The sequence below is a fragment of the Miscanthus floridulus genome, chromosome 5 (genome assembly GCF_019320115.1).
Source record: "Miscanthus floridulus cultivar M001 chromosome 5, ASM1932011v1, whole genome shotgun sequence".
In the NCBI taxonomy this organism is placed as follows: Eukaryota; Viridiplantae; Streptophyta; class Magnoliopsida; order Poales; family Poaceae; genus Miscanthus; species Miscanthus floridulus.
The window spans coordinates 100,954,993-100,975,611 of NC_089584.1; the positions used below are offsets into that span (position 1 = coordinate 100,954,993).

General features: G+C 48.1%; 2 protein-coding genes and 1 pseudogene across 2 annotated transcripts; 1 reads left to right on the plus strand and 2 right to left on the minus strand.

The window, feature by feature from the left end:
- The first annotated feature begins 159 nt into the window (after positions 1-159).
- LOC136455016 (protein FAR1-RELATED SEQUENCE 5-like) lies at positions 160-2,693 on the plus strand. Its single transcript, XM_066455217.1, has 4 exons — positions 160-1,714; positions 1,789-2,247; positions 2,337-2,398; positions 2,472-2,693. The coding sequence occupies exons 1-4, from the start codon at positions 166-168 to the stop codon at positions 2,691-2,693; spliced, it is 2,292 nt and encodes a 763-aa protein (XP_066311314.1). The 5' UTR covers positions 160-165.
- Positions 2,694-3,367: 674 nt separating this feature from the next.
- Positions 3,368-7,588, minus strand: LOC136450340 (uncharacterized; annotated as a pseudogene).
- A 1,323-nt stretch (positions 7,589-8,911) lies between these two features.
- On the minus strand, positions 8,912-10,280 carry LOC136450337 (cytidine deaminase 1-like). The gene has a single exon (XM_066450730.1). The coding sequence runs from the start codon at positions 10,166-10,168 to the stop codon at positions 9,221-9,223; it is 948 nt and encodes a 315-aa protein (XP_066306827.1). The 5' UTR covers positions 10,169-10,280; the 3' UTR covers positions 8,912-9,220.
- Positions 10,281-20,619: the final 10,339 nt, after the last annotated feature.

Here is a 20,619-nt window from a genome sequence, read left to right on the forward strand (position 1 = left end):
CCATCACAGGTAGGGTCATTGCATGTTCATTTATACGATAATGCAGAAACGTCGCATGTTACTCATCTATTTTGGTACGATCATGCATAACATGACTGAATAATTAATCATCATCTCATTTTACAACAGGTGGCAGATAAAGTTGGGATCACTCCTGAAGTTGGAATGAATTTTGAATCGGAGGAAGAAGCCTTTGAGATGTATAACACATATGCCGGTAAGGTTGGGTTCAGTATTAGAAAGAGCAATACAAAGCGTCGAGTGGATGGTACTATATCTCAGAAATATATAGTTTGCAGTAGCCAAGGGCATCGGCAAACCGAGTCATCAAAAGACACTACAAGGACGGGTTGTGATGCTCGTGTTCAGTTTAGTGTCAGCAGAGAGGGGATTTGGACAGTGCAAAAGATTGTAACTGAACATAATCATTATCTTGCTAGTCCAAATAAGTTGCATAAGCTGAGATCCCAACGGCGTGTCACTGAAGCAGACAGGATGCTAATTGGCCAGATACGAGAAGCCGGGATGAAGCCAGCCCAGGTGTATGAGTTCATGAAGCAGTTTTATGGAGGAGCCGACAAAGTGCCATTCGCAAAAATGGATTGCAATAATGAGATTGGACGCGAGCGCAGAAAGTACTTAGAAGCCAATGATGTACAGACACTGGCCGAATACCTGAGAAACAAGCAGTTACAGGATCCTACATTTTTTTATGCCGTTCAGGTAGATAAGACAGATGGTCGGATAGCAAATTTTTTCTGGGCAGATGGTCAGTCTATTATGGACTACAAATGCTTTGGTGATGCTGTGTCATTTGACACTACGTTTCAGACTAATAAGTTTGAGATGCCTTTTGCTCCAATCCTTGGAACAAACCATCACAAGCAGACGATAATCTTTGGGGCTGCATTGATATTTAATGAAACTATTGAATCATTTGTTTGGCTCTTTGAAACCTTCCTAAAAGCAATGTCAGGCAAGCATCCAAGGACAATTTTCACTGATCAAGACGTGGCCATGGCTGGAGCAATTGCTTATGTATTCCCAAATACAAGCCATCGTCTTTGTTTGTGGCACATTTACTTAAATGCTGCTAAACATCTCGGGCATGTAATTCAAAAGTCAGATAACAAGTTTCTTACTGATTTTAAGAGATGTGTGTATGAAGATAGATCGGAGGCTTACTTCATCGAGAAGTGGAATGAGTTGTTATCTGAATATAAACTAGAGGATAACTCTTGGATGAGAAACCTATATTATTTGAGGGCAAAGTGGGCAGCTGTGTACCGTGATGCTTTTACAGCGGATATGACCTCGACTCAAAGGAGTGAAGGCATGAACAATGTCTTTAAGAAAAGATTTCGTAGGAAACTCGGTCTTTCGGAACTCCTTGTAGAATGTGAGAAGGTTTTACTTAGTCTTCGTGAAAACGAGTTGGATGAAGACTTTAATTCACGCCGAAAGGACGCGGTTACTTACACCACAGATTTACCTATGCTGAAGACCGCAGCGGAATCATACACAAGAAGGATGTATTCTGAGTTTGAGGATGAATTTAAAAAACAATTATCATTGTCTCAAAAATTGCTACAAACTGAAGGGACCAACTTGACATTCTTTGTCACATACATGCAATCCGTTCGTGGAGCAACAGTAGTGTTCAACGGTGAAGATTCTACCATTACATGTTCTTGCAGAAAGTTTGAAGCCATAGGTACGTATATGCATTTCAATTTGTAATATAATTTTTTTATACAATTTACTGAAAATGGTATCCATGTCCTATAGGTATATTGTGCAAGCATGCCCTTAGAGTCTTCAATATAAATGGAGTGTATAGTTTGCCATCGCAATATATTCTAAACAGATGGACAAAATATGCCAAAAGGGGATTTTATATCGACAAACAAGGAAGTGAGGAGGAAGATTTGAAAGCACATGCTGCACTTATCTCTCGAAAAGCTACAACTATTGCATTGAAGTGTTCAGTGTCAAGAGAGCTTCTTGATGATTTCCAGAAAGCCATAGAGAAGTTGGACCAGCAAGCAGATACTTCTCTTAGCAAGATGCAAGAAAAAGAATCAAATGAGGTTCCTCTAATTCCGAATGAATGTGACACAGGCTCATTGAATGGTGTAATATCTTTTAGAGTTCCTCAGGTGGTAAAAGGCCCAAAGAATACACGGTTCAAAAATGTGGTTGAAAAGAAGACAGTGAAGTCAAAGAAGAAAAGTGCTAAGAAGAAAGGTAGTGATCCTACAAATTCAAGATGTTTTTTCTTCCCTGATGGTTGCTTCTATAATAAATTTTTTATGTTCATGTTTTGTCATATGCAGAAGAGGATCCAAATACTGCTGCAGAAAATGGAGATGGAGGTGCTGATCCAAAGCAATTAGCTGTAAGACATGATTGAGACTAATTATACCCTTTTCACAATTTATTTACTTATATGCACATTTAATATGACACAGGATCTTAATTCTTCTATCGTGTCTGCTCCGTTGATCCAAGGTGGATATGGTAATGCGACAATGCCACACTTTAATATGATTGGGAATTCTTCTACCATGTCTGCCCCATATATACAAGGAGGATATACGAGTTTGTTACTTGGAGTTGATCAAGGCGCCACATTGCAGTCAGCAGTTAGGAGATTACATTTCGCTGGAGGATCCAATCATGAAAACATGTAACTGTGCTAAGCTGTTAAAGTTTACACTTTGCATGCGGGATTTTATTATTTGCCCAAGATTTTATTATGGTGTAATAAAGAATTTAATCTTTTAACTGTGAGGGCGCCATATGATTTTTGTTTGCAGTTGAACCCTCTTTTATCTTTTAAAGCGCAATTATCTCCATTATTGGTCACGCTTGACTGTAGCTACCATATTATACTAAACTCTACGTGATCTTTGGGCCAATCACACCGCGTAGGCAAGGCACGGCAGCATGCTGCATGCATGTCCTCGGCCCGTGGAGGCCTATTCCAATTCCCTGCCTCGCGATGCATGCAGCCGCGTTGCCGAGCCATGCATGCAGATGCGCGAGGAGCCAGGAAGGAAAGCGAGCCGTTCGGAGGCGCTAGGAGCTTCCCAGACACGTGACCGTCAGATTTCCTGCGCCTCCACGCGTCGACCGGGCGGAAGGGTGGGCACCGGATGCGCTTTGTATCCGGGCTGCACCGAACTTTGTTCCGGCAGAGGTACTCATCACCGACGAGTACACAATAATGAACAGCAGGTAGCTGGAGAGTTACTACCAGAGCCAGAGTATCAGTAAAGCCTTCAGCTGAACTGTCAACTAGACGCTAGATTTGCAATTTTGTGTTAGATTTGCAATTTCGTGAAACTACCATCCATATCTACAATTATTTTATAAAATACTATTATTATTATTTTAAAAAAAATATCATTTCTAGAGAGCTTTAGTAAAGACGGTCGCTACAACCTACATGAATCTGTTTATCCCAAAAAAAAAAAACTACATGAATCTGACTGCCTCTATAAATAGTCTGTGCAGCAGTGTTGCTTCCTTTTCCTATCGTTGCATTGCTCACGGAAACATGCACGTGCGCTGCCTGCATCAGTTCACCAAGCATCAAGTTCAGGCGATCAGGGGCAAGCAACTTGCTTCTTCTTGTTTTCCCCTTTATATGATTCTTGATAGCACTACAAATATACAAGCACACTAGAGAAATTGTTGAATAAATCTCATCAAACACTAGAATCAACAGAGAGGAAGGAGGGACAAACCTTGCAAAATACACTATTTAGTTTACCCTATTTTCTTTCTCGAGCATACAACATACATTGGGTCAGTTCGTCCTGGATTAGGAGATATATCAACTGCCTGCAGAAATTAAAGAAAAAACATTTTATCATGGGATTGATTTGAACACATTAATTAAAGAATACTATAAATACATACAGGGGTAGCTGGATTTTGATTCCAACGCACTGCAAATGTCTAGAAGGCTATTAACTTGATAGGTAGAAACATGTTCACGCAAACAAAGGAGAAAATAGAAAAAAATATCATTTTTGGAATTCACCAAGGTTTTAAATAGCACCGCAATAGCAAAGCTATAGCCTTTTAGGAGGCCTGAAGTTATATATGATATTGTCAATTGCTGAACATCGATATTTGCTTAGTTGCAACTATTTTACCGTCGCTAATATTGACCGAGACAAATATTTAATATTTGCTTTAATTAATAATTGAACAATCGTCTAATTGTTGAGTTGTTAGATTGTTTAATGTTGAATGGACATGAATACTGATTATAGCCATGAGTATGTTGATTGATTGAGTAATGGACCAGGAGACATGTTTTCTTAGAGCCCTGAATATATGTTTGAGTATTTGCGTTCATGAATTTTCCTTTCCATGTTTTTGTGCATACCTAATAGAAAATTTCATCTTTTTTTTGTTAAAATTGCTAAATGAAATAACTGTTGTTATATCCCTAGTAGTTTTTCATAGCTTCCAGTGGAGGCCTTATTAGCTTGCAATTAAAAACCTTGGAAGCCCTAGTTCTTCTTTATCTTTTTTTAGGGAATGCACCATAACTATTCAACAGTACATACCTGGGGAGGTTCAAAACCAGCATAATGGAAGTAAGCTCCAACTATCCAAGCATGATCGGCATCACCAGTTGATGTCCATATAGATATAGCTTTTGTCCAAAAGCACCGATTTGAAAAGCTATATCCAAAGTTAGAACTATAATTTAAGATCCTTACCACCAAAATATGGTAATGCATGCTACGATATCCAAAAGTAGTTCTGGTCAATAGCATGTGTCATTCTGGACAGGATGTTACCTCATTATGGCAAGGCCGCTTGGCTTGAGTATTCGTCGCATCTCCTTAAAAACATCTATTGGTTTTGTCAGGTAATCTACACTAACCTAACTAGCAAAGAAGTGCTACTGTCAAATAATGTAAACAATCTTTGCGCTCCAATTCACAATGCTAATAAAGTAATACTCCCTCCATTCCAAATTATAAGACGTTTTGGCTTTTATAGATACATTACTTTTACTATGTATCTAGACATAGCTTATATCTAAGTGCATAGCAAAATCTATGCATCTAGAAAAAGCCAAAACGTCTTATTATAATTTGGAATGGAAGGAGTAACACTTTGCACTACAACATATAATCTCTTCTTTTAACAAGAATACAATATAGGACACAGTACCACATTGGTGATAACATCGAAGGTGTTATCTTCGAAAGGAAGCTTTGGGTTCACATTGAGGTCTTGCACAACATACTCAGTCAATACCTACTGTCGTAAAAAAAACAACAAAAAAGCTATGTCAACATATAGAAGGTTTAGCAAAGCAGCTCAAAGGAAGTACCACTTGCTGACTCATATTAGTTACAAAAGGTGCATGGCTTATCTGTAATGATTTAAACTGATCTCAATGTAAAGTTACTGACTAAACTCCAACATTGCTGCATATAAGATACGTGTTTGCAGTTTGTAAAATAAAAATAGATCCTAGAGCTCATGTTAACATTTAAACGTTTGTAAGCCAAAACTATAATCAAAGGAGAAGTAACTGTGCAAATTGCACTTGTTGATAGTCCTACTCTCACATGTAGACATAGGAAGACTGAACTGTCAGCAGGTCTTTGCTCTCCTTATCAGGAACAACTAAGGATGAAGTCCCTGTTTGGCATCCACGAGATTTGTGGATTTCCTAGACCTGGGTATTTGTAGCTCTACAAAATCTTTGATCTGGAGCTGTAGGCATGCTGAGTGCATTTGCATGACTCATTTCGTTTTTAATTTAGATTAAATATAGATATTTAAACTACTTTAATTTACATTACAAACTACAGATTCACCATGTCGGAGATGGAGCTGCGCCAAATGAAGCCCCAACTTGCTGAAATAATTAAATAATCAATTACCAATCTACCATCTCTTACTCTCCAAAAATTATGTGGCTGCTATCCTGAAAACTTTAAGGGGCTGTTTGTATCCTTTGTTTCGGATGAATTGAAATCTACTTAATAAATTAGTCTATTCGGCTTAGAATTTGACATGCCACCACTTTCCAAAGTTCACATATAAGCCTATCTCAAATTCATAGGATGGGAGATGAAAATTAATTTTATAGATTATCATCCTATGTTTCTACCTTGCAACTTATAACACGCTCTTCAACTCACTCCCCTACGGTAGAAACGCAACACATAAGTATCTCTCATATAACCAACAATAATATACAAATATGATCCATATACAACTATATTAGCTTAATTAATATATGTCTAAATAATGATTATTAAAATAAATTCAATTCTAAGGATCCAAACGGGGCCTAAGTGGAATAAATCGAGCATGACACCAAACTAGCCACTTGCACTATTCAGAATGTTGATGAATACTTCTATAATGGGAAACTATGCATGCATCACGTTTACAAAAGTGTACTAATTTAGTCAGTACATAATACCGAGTTCCTTTTCAGTTCATCTTCATTCATACCCATCCCCACGATCTTCTCCTGTTTGTAACTGGGAGGATAGTGGCTCACCTGCATAATGTGGATACAGTACATAAGAAACTTCATAGTAGTGACACATAAGAACGGAAGTGGTGATTTCTTTCAAAAAAAAGAACAGAAGTGTACCCAGCTGCTGCACATGCCACCCCAGGAGTATTACTTGGAGGAAGAACTTCAGAGTAGTACTCTGTGAGAGCTTGGATTGCTTGGTCATCAATGTGAGTGACAAAACGTGGAACTGAGTAAAACAGAGTATCTGATGATCTGCAAGTAATCAAAATTTTCGTTGAACTTATCAGCCGGCTTATCAGCTAGAATCTACAGTATTTTTCTCTCACATTAAATCAGCTTCAGCCGGCTTATCAGCCGGCTTTAATACCAGCCGAACAGGCCCTAAACCCCGTCTGCCCAAATTATGTCAAGATTGTTGTTAAGTACGCTAAAATCAATCTGCCAGTGCTGAATTATTCCACAGGTTACAAGGGCAGACATAGTGAGTCACTAGTGGCAGCAGCAAGGCCTGCTGGCTGATTGGCTGAAGAAGCTACTTACTCGTCGAAGCGGCTGAAGTCCTCAGGCTTGAAAGGGAACTCATCGGGCCACTCCACATTCTTCAAAATCTACAACAGATCTCCATTAACCAGGTCCGAAAACAAAAAATAGTACAGCTTTGTAGCAATGTTTTCGAAAAAAGGTAGCGCCTAAAAACCTGCTCGACTGGGGAAACCCCTTGCCTCGGCCTCGCTCCGGCAACGAAAGAGCGGGACGAGGTGCCGCCGGAGGCCATGCGGGTGACCTGGTCGATGAAGGTGGCGCCGAGGCCGAGGAAGACGCGCCGCGGCTGCGCGGCCCGCGGTGAGAGTGGCGCGTGGCGAGAGCGGGAGAAGGCGGCGCAGGCACGAAGCGCTGTAGGCTGCTGCTGCTGCGGCCTTGTCAGGCCGAGGAGGAGATGCGACCGTGGCGGCGTGAGGGTGGCCATAGACTCCTGTGGAGACGAACGCGGCCGCGGCGCGGTGCCGGTGGGTCGGTGAGTGAGTAGCGCGACGCGAGGCCACCGAGCGCCATGTACTCATGTCCGAGCGCCGCCCAAGGCCACGGCCCACGGGGAGTCGTGGCGCCATGCGCGTCGCAGGAGCGCAGACGTATCTCGGTTTGGGATTGGGTTCGTTGGTACGTTGCACATATCGGGTCCCTATTTCTCTGTCATGTGGGTCCATGATTGCAGTGACGGTACGAGAAAGCTTCCTCTGCTGACTGCTGGGGCCTGGGGTACGTCAGCCAAGTCAGTTCATGAGGTGAATTTCAAATCAGTTTTTAAATTTCTTTCAAGCAATTTGGCAAGAAGACTGTAGGGTAGTGTTTCAAAAAGGGGTTTGGAGAACTGAAGGTGCAAATTAGAGTAAAATTAATTTCAGATCGGCCACTGAAAGGATTAGTTCTGTTGGATGTATATGGCGCATGTGTCACGTTTCAGTTGTACAATTAGTCGAACTAGGTACGGAGTATATCATTTCCGACATGATTTATTGACATTTCAACACGTCATCTCATTAAAATTCAAATCATTTACAAACGCCTGGTAAATTAAGGAATTGTTTTATTATAAAGTAAAGCATCAGATACGGATAGTGCCAACAGTGGATGAACGGAATTTATGTCAAAAAATCACTTGTTTAGAGTTTACAGGGGAACTGTTCTACAAACAAAAGAAGGCATCAGTCCAGAACGGCTAACAGAGGAACTGTCATAGTGAATTGAATTAAATTATTAAAATCCACATATACCCACGCAGGACACGCCTTAGCTAAGCATACTAGAATCACATGAAGAAAAGTTATTTTAGTATCAACCTAGTTAAATTCCATATCCTGTGGGATTACATAGACAACAAAATTGTCTTATATGTCGGTTACCTATTAATAATGAAATACTAACAGAGATAAGGAAGGGAGCGCAAGAACCTCACTTGATTTTTCAGGTGTATAGAGTGTGGCAATGCACATAAGCACATTCTACACAGGCACTGTGGCAGGTTCAGACTTCAGAAACTGAGCAGAGAAAACCTACAGAAACCTAAGTCGGATGAATCATATGATATGAAAGAAAAAAAAAAGTACGTACGTTGATGTTGTGGAACCTTGCCTACATCCATCAGTGAAAGGCCTCAAGTCCAAATTACTTACTCGTAGGCTATGTTCGCTTCTCTTATAATCCTACTTTTTCAGCTTGTTTTTTTCAGTTGAAACAGTGTTTTTTCCCTCACCACAAATCAGCCGGAACAGTGTTTCGGCTTGGTTTTTTCAGTGAAGCGAACGGGCGTAGCATACATGACTATTTTATGGTCTTCAGGGAAGAAGGCAATTTGGAGCTGATCAGAGAAACTCAGAATAGAACACACGCTGGGAACTGGGGAGCGGTCCCTGTGGCCACATTAGCAGCCGGCTCTGTCAAATGTGGCAAAAAAAAAAACTAATCTGGCTCAGGCCAACCATTAAATCAGATAACAATCTGAATAAGTACAGTAGAGTGAACACAAGTGGCAGTAGAAGAACAATAATCACGCTGAGTAAGTAGGCCCCACATCACAGTCCTGCTGGCAACTGCACAAGATTTATCATCTTATTCTTAAATTACTCTTATTTTTTATGAACATTATCTCGATCACGTTCCTGCCCATCCCACCGCCGCAGAAGCTCATCAAGCATCGGACGGCCTGTACTTGTAGACGTGGAAGCTGGCGTGTGGGGCCACGGCGTCGAGGAAGATCCTGGCCGTCGCCTCCTGGGCCACCGCCGCCTGCTCCTTCTCCACGAGCGCCGCCGCGACCACGTCCCCGGCGGGGCCGCCTCCGGCTGCCACCATCGCAATGATGGCCGCCTGGACGGGGCCCAGCGTCGGGTTGTACGCTGCGGACTCGAGGCAGCCACCGGCGTAGATCCTGCCGTCACCGTCTGCCACCGCGAACCCCGACGGGCACTGGCTGTACGGCGCGTGCGCCGCCCGCGCGGCCGCCTCCGCAGCCTCCCTCAGGCGCGCGTCCAGGTCGCCGGGGGCGAAGCCATTGGCGACCGCGGTGACGACGGGATCGCCCAGGGCGTTGTCGTGCGCCTCGAGGACGAGGGGCACATTCTCGGCGAGGAGATCGTGGGGCCCGAAGGGGCGGAGGAGGAGGGACGCCACCGTGCGCCACTCGGGCGCGCAGCCCTCGTCGGCGTCGCTGGTCACGAGGATCTGGATGCCGGCGGCGCCGCGGATCTCCTGGAGGAACTGGCGGCAGTGGCCGCAGGGCATGTGGGAGACGGCGACGGCGCGCAGCGCGGACTCCCCCGCGGCAGCGGCGTTGGCCACGAGGAACTGCTCTGCGTGGACGGAGTGGCACAGCGGGACGCCGCGGAACTCGAGGTTGACGCCGACGTAGACGCGGCCGCTGGCGCCCAGCCCCACGGCGCCCACTTGGAAGTCCGAGATCGGGACGCGCGCGCGCTTCCTCGCGGACGGGACCAGAAGCGGCAGCAGGTCCTGCACGGTCGCCACGCCGGCGGCCGCCGCCTTGCGCTCGGCCTCCTCCGCGGTCATGACGAAACTCGTCAGCTCCATCGCCGTGGCCGCGGCCTCCGGCTTTGGCGCCGCCTGCTCCTGCCCCATTGCTCAGATCCAAGTCTAACTAGGCTCCTCACTAGGAAGAAGGAAGCGCTTGGACGTTTCCTTGAAGCTTGGAGGGGGCCAGCACCCAGGACAGGAGGGAGAAGAGAGAGGGGGCCTTTACTGGCTGTGGTGCGAGGCTCCCCTATTTATAAAGTGGGTACGGGCCTACGGGGAAGCAGCAAGTGTCTCGTTATTTCATTTTTGGATTTTGGATGGGTTTTCTTTTTCTTCTCCCTTTTTTAGTGCTTTTTGGAAACGAAAATGGTCACCGAACAATTGCATTCGACGTGTCACAGTGCATCTGAAAACTTTGCCACGTTACGATATGGTCGCCACTCGCGAGAGTGTCTGGTGTGAGTTGGAAAATCTGAGACGGAACACACATGCCACCAATTTCTTGTTTAGATCTGAAGCCACCCATTTCTGAATTCTGACACAGCAACTATATATATTACTCCCCCGCCGGTTAGACATATACTATATGTTAGTAGAAGTTTTCTTAACTACTGGCAAGATTTGACCAATAATAATGTGTTATCCTACGATCCAAATGATGGTCCACCCGCTACCGCTGCTCCCCAGCATGTGACCCACGAGAAATGCACGGCTCTACTTCACGACGTCGCCTTCGCGTCTCTTTCCTTTCCTTGCGAATGAATGAATGAATGTGCGGCTCTCGGGAGTGTGGATGGATGTTGATGGAGCGGTTTGGCGCGTTTGAGCTGAACCATCGAGCCGGTCTCAATTATGCACTTGTTAATGGTGTTTATCGGTGCCGTTCGGTTGCCTACCTCGCGTGCTTCACGTTCCGGTGATTAGATTAGATTTTCGTTAGATCATTGTTGCCGCGACGCAGGTCCTTCTGTGACTTGTGAGAGAGGGGATCGCAGAGTTCAGATTTGAGACTCCACTCAAGCAGACAGATCCAATCGGCGCCGAGTGCCGTGACTCGCCCAATCGTCGCGTGTGAGATCCGACCATTTTCTTCGCCCGACCGTGAGCGGCGAGACTAAGACGAGTCGGTGCCTGCCCGGCTCTGCCTCTCTCTCTCTGGGTACCCAATGTGACCCAGCAGCACGTACGAGGGAGGACTGGAGCTGCTCGCCTCGGTCGACAGCACGGAAAATAAGGGTGCTGCTCGCTTAATCAGACAAGCGACAGGGACGGACGGGTTCCGTCTGAGAACGAACCAACGTGTGTGCGTGACGCTACGCTAGTGGGTTCAGCTTCAGCCGAGCGAGCGGCTTGTGGTGCTCCGAGTCAGGCCGCCGTCGCATTGAACTAAAAACCTCTCTTGCTTGTGGCGCTCGTGCCTCGGCGGGGGAGTACGTGCATGTGCTTTCCAGCAAAAGGCGACGCGAAAGGGACCCGTCGCCGCGCCTCCTCGACACGAAATGGAAAAGGCCGCCGGGGCGTGCATCGGACTCGCACTCAGCTGAGCTAGGTGGGGACTGGGGGAGAAAAGAAAAGGGACCGTGCAGTGCATAGCGAGCGGGCACGCAGCGACATGTCCATTTGTGGCGTTCGGCCGTGGCCGTGCGCGAGGTTGCTTACTTGCTTTGCTGCTTCGGTGCGCAAAAGGGCCGGGACCGGGAGCGGGACGGACCGACGCAAAGCAATTCGCATAGGCCAACGGCGCCCCATGTTGAGAAATAGACGGTGGTTGCGTGCTGTGCCAGCGCCACACTGCGTTCCATGTGTTAAGTGGCCTCTAGCTCAGCAGAGTCCAGAGTGTGGTGCGCATATACGTAGAAGGCTCAAAGGCAAACGCAATGCCAATTCGAGCCGGGACTTGGGGCGGTTGGTTGCTGTGCGAGCTATACTTCGTTTGGATTGGAGTTGTGCTTGGCTCCTTTCTTAGATGTGAGCTGTGGTCTATGGTCTATGGCCTGTATGGGCACTGCGCTCACAGGAGCTGATCCAAAAAATAAGTAAATAAATAAATAAAAGGAAAGCACTTTCCTTGAAAGAAAAAGGAATTGACTGTGATAGCCAATCATCAATAGACAATACTTGTTGGGTTCAACTATAAATGTCCATACAGTCCGAGGCACCGTGGCCTGGCACGAAGCCCGCATTTTTTGACCCAGCACGAGCACGGCACGGCCCGGTGACAAGCGGGCCTAGACTGGCCCGGACCGAAGGAACAGGCAGTGCCTGGGCCTTACCCTAGGCACGTGGGCTCTCACGGCACGGCCCGGTAGCGGCCCGGGCAGCCGGCCTGCTAAGAGCCCCAACCAGGCAGCCACCACCCCCAACTCCCCTAGTGCCCCCACCGGCCCACCCCCGAACCTTAACTCCCTTTCCCTTCCCCTCCCCCCCACGCAGCCTGCCCCCTCCCCACGCCGCAGTCACAGTGCCGCACTCGCTCCTCCTCTCATCTCCGTGCCGGCGCCGCGGAGGCCCCCTTCCCTTCCCTCGCGTCGGGCGAGGCGAGCGCGGACACGGGACCGGGAGTCTAGGACGCCTCCTCCCTCTCCTCGGCATCCTCGGCTCCTCGCGCGACCTCTCCTCTCCTCGCAGCGCCGACGGCCGAGCGCGGACGCCCCTGCCCCTCCCTCACCTTGAGCGACGCCGCTGTGGGAGCGAGCGTGCTGACCCCGAGCTCCGCCCCGACGCAGATCCGGTGCCAAGGCAAGCTCGCCGGCAAGCGGCGGCCACTGCCATCTTCGGCCTCGCGCTTTCTCCCCTTCCCCTTCTCTCTCGATGCTCGCGCTCCCTCGTGGGCCTCAGGCCAGCCTGACACGCTGAATTGGCCGTGCTTCTCGGGCTGACCCGACCCGAAAAACGGCCCAGCAGACTATGCCTGGGCCGTAGGGCAGGCACGGTCCGAGTGGCCTAGCGTGTCGTGCCGGCCCGACCCCCACCGGGCCGTGACGGGGCGGGGTGAGCCACCCCGTTGGACATCTATAGGTTCAACCATCGTGTTCGATCATTTCTGAGAAATGGGCACGAACTCGTGGGAGAAAGAAAGAAATAATAATGACAGTGAGGAAAGTGTGTGGAAGAGCAACTGTGACTTGTCTGGGCTCACAAGTCACAAGAGCTGAATAGCTGATGCTCCTTGACTCTACGGCCGTGCTGTGCGCCTGTGCCAGAGCAGCTACTCCCACACGCCTCAGCTGCGCCTTCCATAAAAAATTTTGCACCTGTCCCGGTATAAAAGTTTGACTATATAACCTCCTAAAAATATTATATTGCGGTTTGCTCTAAGTCAAACACCATAAGTTTGTCAATACAAATATTAACATCTGCCGTATCAAAATAGATGAAATGATCATAATTATTACTATCTTTATAAATTTAGCTATACTCATGATTATTTAACTTAAGAGAACTTAAGATTATTTCTAATTTATGATGGGAATAGTATAATGTATTACGATAGAGTGAGATCAACATTGATCAAAGTGAATAATATGGGTTCTCACTTGAAGCAAACTCTTTAGTAGCTCGAAAAGCCTTTCCCTTGGGAAAAAAAACATAATTGATTGTCATAGCTATCAGTGGTTGTTGGGGGCCAGGTTCAATCATTTATGAGAAATGGCCCCTAAACCGGTGAGAAAAAAAGGGAATAATGGTACAGAGAAAAGTGTGTGTGGAAGAGCAACTTGAGGTTTAACATAATACCGAACAATAATTAAAATAGTGATATGTGCTGTTTTTTCTTTCAGAAGAAGAAAAATCTTTAGATCTAATCATGGGACACACAAAAGCCACCTCAGAAGGGGCATCCAAATCCTATCTTCAACAGTGGCCTGAACCGCTTTGGTTCGTAGTGTCCGGTAGATAATATATACTAGACATACTGATGTTCAATACAAACAAAGTAACTAATGCTCTCTTCGCTTGGCTGATAAGCCATGACTGAAAGTACTGTTGGCTGATTTGTTGTGAGAGAAAAAATACTATTCGTTGACTGAAAAAATACTACTTATAAGTCAAATGAACATGACGTAAAAGAGTCTATAGTGGTATACTTTGAGTTCTGATGAGGTGGGATCGTACTCAGCGCATCGGCGGCGCATTCCCACAAGTTGATATAGTGGATATCTGATGTCGTCATTCACGCTCGATACAAGGGAGAGGAAATAGTTGCGCAGTTGTTCCGTTTGCCATATGCCAAATACTGGAACACGAGAAAATAGTTGTATAACAACAGTCGCGCGAAGATACGCTTCCCTAAAAACTTGATCGTCCATCACCCAAGCATGTTCTTGGGCTGCTCTCTCATGTTACTTGTACGTGCAAGAGCTATGGAATTGGAACTGAGAAGCAGTGACAATAGAGAAAAGATGGTTTTGGCCTTCTTATGGCGTTGAGATAAGGGCAGTCCCAATGGTGCATTGATGATGGTTTCTATCTCATTAAATGACTTGCCACGTAGGCAAAATGCTGACATGGCAACGTAATTAATGAAGAAAGAGAGCAAAAATCATAGAAATGGTTTCTTTATAAAGAAACCAGGTCTACTCTTGACCCAATGCACCAAGAAACCATGAAATCGCCGTTGAGGAAAAACCACCAGTTTCTAGAAAGTTCGTGTCGCACTCTCATTAGAGGAAAAGATAGAGTTAGGAGAGAGAAAGAAAAAATAGTTATTACTCATAAAAATCATGAATTAGAAAGCAGTATTTTTTTTATACGATATCCTATATTATAAAAACTACTAGTTTCTTTCGTCAGACTGTCCTGAGAAACCCAACTGACGTGGAGGGGGACGAACCTGGACGCCATCAATTTCAATAGCATTAAAGATAACAACTCATCAAGGCACATTATTCTGGTAACGGCTGACATGAAGGGTTTGACGAGCCTTTATCACACGCGCCATCAATTTGCCCAAGTGGCAAACCTAACCTCTCCTCTCGACTCGAGTAGATGTGCGTGTGTGTGACATGTCTTTCGTCTCAACCTTTCAATATGTGCATAGTCACGTATTTAAGTTGAGTTAAATATTAGTCAAAATCCTACATGTTATTGAATATTTATTGTACCAAGCATTTAACATGAGTCTTATGATTTATTTGATGTTAATTAAATAAAATTAGTTCAAGTCCAATTAAAATTCAACGGTGTCATTCACGTGAGCTTGCTTGAGTTCCAGCTGTCGCACTAGGACTTCGGGATGCCCTCTTAAATCCTCCTGGCTCATGCCCTCCTCTATATGTATAGGCTAAGTTTAGCCACTAAACTTTAGACCACTTTAACTCTTGAGATTTTAAATAAAAGGTCTAAAGTGGTATCTAAAATTTAGATCATTTCTTAAAACTTTAGATCACACGAGTAAGCTAGAGTGGTATAAAATTTTAGTTTTCAATTTGAGTCAAATTATTAAACTTTATACATGAGAACCTGTCGGGTTCATAAACCCGGGGTCCCTCGGGGACCGGCTTCCACGTCAGGGCTCGGCCCAGGAAAACGACATTTCTTTCTTCTGGACCGGCCCGAAAGTCTAAAACCAACAGACCGGAGCACTCGCTTCAGGCCCAGACCGCCTTCGGCTCATCTCTCCGATCAAAGCACTAGCTCAGGCTCAGGCCAGCTCCGAACGGCCTGTCTGATCGGAGCGCTAGCGTCAGGCCCTGGCTGTCTCCGCACGGCCTCCACTCGGAAAGCCTGACCCGAGGACCGCCTCCGACTCTGACCCCGTGATCGGGGCTCGCGGGAAGCCTGCTCACCGCTCTTCTCCGACTGGCACGCCAGAACCGACTAGGGACCATCCGACCGGGGACGCCTGCTCGGAAAGAACCAGAATACGTGCGGAGAAAGGTAAGGCATGGCTCACAAGTCAACACTACTATACCAGGGACCATACCCTGCACGAAGCAGTGCTCTGCAGCCACCCTGACACAAAGTATTGTAGGGGCCGCTAGAAACTCCCATATGGTAAGCCCCCCACGTGTCTCTAGACATCGATCGCAGTATGGGCTCCAGGATCTACCATACCGAGTGAACATAACGCGTCTCCTCACATGCCACTAGGCATCCAGAAGTATTTGCAGGTACCGGCGTCCATCCTTCTTGAAGAAGATATCTCGACCCTCCGTGCACATCTGACATCCTACAGCGACATCGACAGTATTGGGAGATTATCCAGTTTTCATCACCGTAGGCAGCAAGACTTAGAAATATCTATACTCTCCCCCTCTCGCCTGTAGAGCCATCCCCTTCATCTATAAAAGGGGATGCGCTCCCTCCAACCAAGGGAGATCGAGTTCTTCAAGCCCAGACTCACTAGATTGACATCAACGTTCCCAACCACAGGACCACCAAGTTCCGACCGCGACCCTTCCAGTCGGAGCCGACCGAACCTCTTGTCCATCCCCTTCTTCCTCCTTCTCGTTTGTACCCCCACTACAGACTTTAAGCACCTGGGCTCAGGAATAAAGTCGCCGACCGATCCTGACTGGATGTAGGGCATGTTGCCTGAACCAGTATAAATCCTATGTCATTGAGTGCTAGGCCACCTCCGATCACAACGTATAGCAAAACTACAAATATTTACTAGTTGGTCACTTTCTGCACCGACAGTTAGCGCCGTCCGTGGGGAAGACGCTGTACGTTCAACACTCTTTTGGTCATCGGATGACCCATTTTTCCGCCACTCTCGCCGTGGTGGGCTCCGACGATACGATTCGTTTCGGCTTGTTGGAGTTCCCCGCAGTCTTGCTCGTCGGGATGCGGGTTCCACCCGTCTTCGAGCCATTCCAGGCCTTCCGCTTTGGGAGCCTGGACTTCGTCATCGACCGGCTCAGCGTACTTCACCTCCACGCGGAGGCTCATGACCCGACACCTGTCGGAGGGACGTCCTCCATCAACTCCGGGACGCGCGACTTCAACGGCGTGGCATCTGCGCTTCATTCCAAGCAAACTCTCTGCTCAAACCCCGCTGTGAGTAATATACATGCTGTTATTTACTTACTGCACTCTATCTTCCGCCAAATACCCGGTGGGTTACCGTTGTCCCCATCGCAACCGCCATACGGCCGGTTCCCCTCTGGCCTTGCGTCTTCCACGGACGCATACGCCCGAGGACTCCAAAAGGTGCTGGCACCGCAGCCTCTCACGTTTGAGTTCGTGGGAATGGCGAGCTATGCTCCCACCTATTTCCTTGACATCATGGATGACGCCGTCGGGAGTGATGGCTCCAGCATCGGCGACGTGGCGCCTAGCCACCGTCGGTCCCGGGAGTACGCTGCGGCGGACGCCCTAGAACGACCGCTAGGGGTAACGGAGTCCTTCCGGACCCCCGCCCCACTGGGTCCTAACGCGGAGACTCCCAAGCTCACACGTGAGCACGGGGAGGATCTACGACGACAGTGGCCGTATCAGCCGCCAACTGCACCAACGCGCCCGACGCACCACGCTGCGCCCCGTGCGCATAGACCGGCGAGCGGCGCTCGAGGTCACGCCCGTTAGCCCTAGCACAACGCTCTGGTTTGGGGGACCAACCCCCCACAGTTCGCTCGGGCTAGCCAGAATGTTGCCGCTACGGCAATGCTCCTGCATGACCTGCCCGAGCCAAATGACCCTCACGAACGGGCAATCCATTAGAACCTCCGGGCACTGTTGGAGACCGCTGCCGTTCAATAGGCGGAGTACTCCGTATCGTGACTCATGACCTCGCACCCCGTCCGGGGAACAGGGACGCAGCAGATAGGGCACCACACCCTGTCATAGCATCAACCACTGATTGCGGCATAAGGAGCCGCAACCGCTCCTCATCTTGACTTGACGACCGCCCCATTCCGACCGCCTATCTACGTGCAGCTTGGGCCAAACCAAGACATGCGTAGCATCGACCGAAGTTCCAGCCCTGACACCCTGGAACCACGGACCTTTGTCCAACACCCCCAGCAAGCGCCTTTTTCTGCCGCACTTCAACGAGGGCCGCGACAAAGGTAAGGCCCAGTGCTAGGATCAAGACGAGGGCCCCTCCACACGGAGAGGAAAGAACAACAGAAAGGATCGCCACCGACCGGCCAACTCCGCGTTGGCCGCCGCGGCAGATTACGCGGGCACTCAGCCCCAGCAAGACCCTCCATGCCACTTCCACGATCTCATGGAGAGCCCGTGCACCAACCACAACTATCCCGTCAACCATCTCTACAAGGACTGCCAGCTCCTCAGATGCCTGCTGAGGTAGGCCGGCAGGCCAAGGGAAGAAAAAGGCGAGGAGACAATGACCGAAGAAGGGGGCACAGCGGACAAGGATCCAGACGACCGAGGTGATCTGACCAAAAGCCTACCGATTGAAGGGCGACGACGATGCTCTCTCCAAGGACATTGGAACGGCTATGTCTCTTCTTCTCTTCCTAAGTTTTAGTCTTACCTTTACTTAGCGAACGCTCCCGTAAGAGCACCCCGACCCGAACACTTTTCGGCTCGGGGCGCTCGGGGGGGCTCCACTGGGGGGCTCTACTACCCCTTCATTGTTGTTTTTACCTTAAGTACTCTTTTGCTTTTGTATGAAGAAACTTCCTCCTACCTGAATAAAAGGGTAGTTCGCTCCTTCGTTTTACCTTACGTAGCTTTGCTTTGAAACATTTCGACTGATCGCACCCCGCCTTTTCCTACGGCTACGACCGGCCGAGCCTCGCGGGCCACGCCCTGGGCTCACAAAGTTGTGACCTACGAAACAAATGGGCAGGTACGAGATAGAAAGAAATTTAAAACAAAATTATGCTAAGAGAAAACTAAGGAACGAAAGGGAACAAGCTTCGCCGAACGGAGCAACTCCGTCACAAAAACAAAAACCGATTGCAGTCATTAAAACACACACGAAACGTCTTACACGGGGGCTTCCCCATGAACTTAAAACTTCCTACATTTGCTAACTACTATTATATTTTTACATGCTATTGGGCCGACCTGGTGACATCCGATGATGGTGCAACCGACGAAGGCTCGGGCTGCTCACTTCCCGACGACGCGGCATTCGGCTCGGCCAAGATCGGAGTGACATTCACCTCCAATCCGACATCACGCTCTGGGTTTGCAAAAGGATCCATAAGTCCTCCCCCTCGCTCACTCTTCCTCTCACTAAGGAACCGCCGCAGCGTACAGGCACTCTCGGTGAGAAAGAAGAAGGAAGGAAGAGCGAGGAATCTCCGCCAAGAAGAGACCACCAAACCTCCCTGAGTCGATTGAGTCACCCAGGAGAGATCAACCAGCCTCCTGAGTCGATCGATTCATTCAGGATAAGCACCTGAGATACAGGTAGGAAGCGAAGGGGCGCCCCATGCGGGCCATGCTGACTCCGTCTCGAATGACGAGCATGGGTCCCGGTCGGACATTTCCGACTGAAGCTCTCCGAACCCTGTCTCTCAGGTCATCAAGGTAAGCATATGTTCATTAAACACAAAACTGTTCATGCGAGGACTAACCCACGATTGACAAGCGCAGGACCCGGACCGATGTTTCTGACTGGAGCCCAACGAACCCCGTCGCTCTAGTCTTCAAGGTAAAACACCATCAAAGCCCCTCTATTTCATTACAAATCATTCATACATCCATACGCGCATTCATCTCATACGCCTGAACCCCCCAGAGGTTAGGGCATGAACCACCCGGGGGCTCGGGAACTAAGCATCGCACGTGCAGCGAAATGCACCAAAACGCTCCGTGTTGCGCCATGAAGTGGTGGCTTACCTCATTCGACATGAGCAACCAAACAGAGCCAGGGGAGAAAACCATAGATGAGCACCGTGCGGCCTTCGCCCGGTCTGGCAAACTGGGTCATCTCAACCTTCTCGTTCGATCCTGAATCTCTCGCCGAGCCCACAGAATCTCCATCGAGGGGAGGCCGTTAGGCCACATGGGTCGGTCTATGGAACGACCTAGGCATCTACTAGGCTACAGGTAAAGGAGTAGTGGAATGTCACAAGAGGTCTATGCCGACCCCGTCACGAACGACGGACCCGGATTTCACTCGATCACACCCGTTAGCGAGCTCACCGAGCTAGTCTTTGAGCCCGAGCGATCAGGATAGGCGATGAAATTCAGCCCCTCCGATTATGAGGAACCAGATGGGGTAGCGCAAAAACGACTGACAGCCCCCACGAAGGCCCGATAGGGCTCGGGGGTTTAAACGCCATGGGACCGCGACTCCGAATTCACGTCGATGGGATAGGCGACATCCGGCTACGGCTTGGGACTGCGACTCCTTAACTCGCGTCGACGGGATAGGCGACATCCGGCTACGGCTTAGGTCTGCGACTCCTTAATTCGCGTCGACGGGATAGGCAACATCCGGCTACGGCTTGGGACCACGACTCCTTAACTCGCGCAATGGCTTCACACGGCTTCACTAACTAAAACTAACTCTTTCGATCCACGGCATGCACCAACGCCTGGGTCTACTTGCGACTCCACCTTACCCGATCCCACGGCGCGCACTGACGCCAAAGATCGAACTCTGTTGCATCCGAAACTAGGTTATTTCCGTT

Bases quoted from the DNA above. Each gene is read 5' to 3' on its own strand.
- LOC136455016 (XM_066455217.1), top strand. From the start codon at position 166: ATGAATTTTGAATCGGAGGAAGAAGCCTTTGAGATGTATAACACATAT. The intron at 1,715-1,788 runs GTACGTATATGC...CATGTCCTATAG, and splicing joins CAGAAAGTTTGAAGCCATAG to GTATATTGTGCAAGCATGCC. The intron at 2,399-2,471 runs GTAAGACATGAT...AATATGACACAG, and splicing joins CTGATCCAAAGCAATTAGCT to GATCTTAATTCTTCTATCGT.
- LOC136450337 (XM_066450730.1), bottom strand. From the start codon at position 10,168: ATGGGGCAGGAGCAGGCGGCGCCAAAGCCGGAGGCCGCGGCCACGGCG.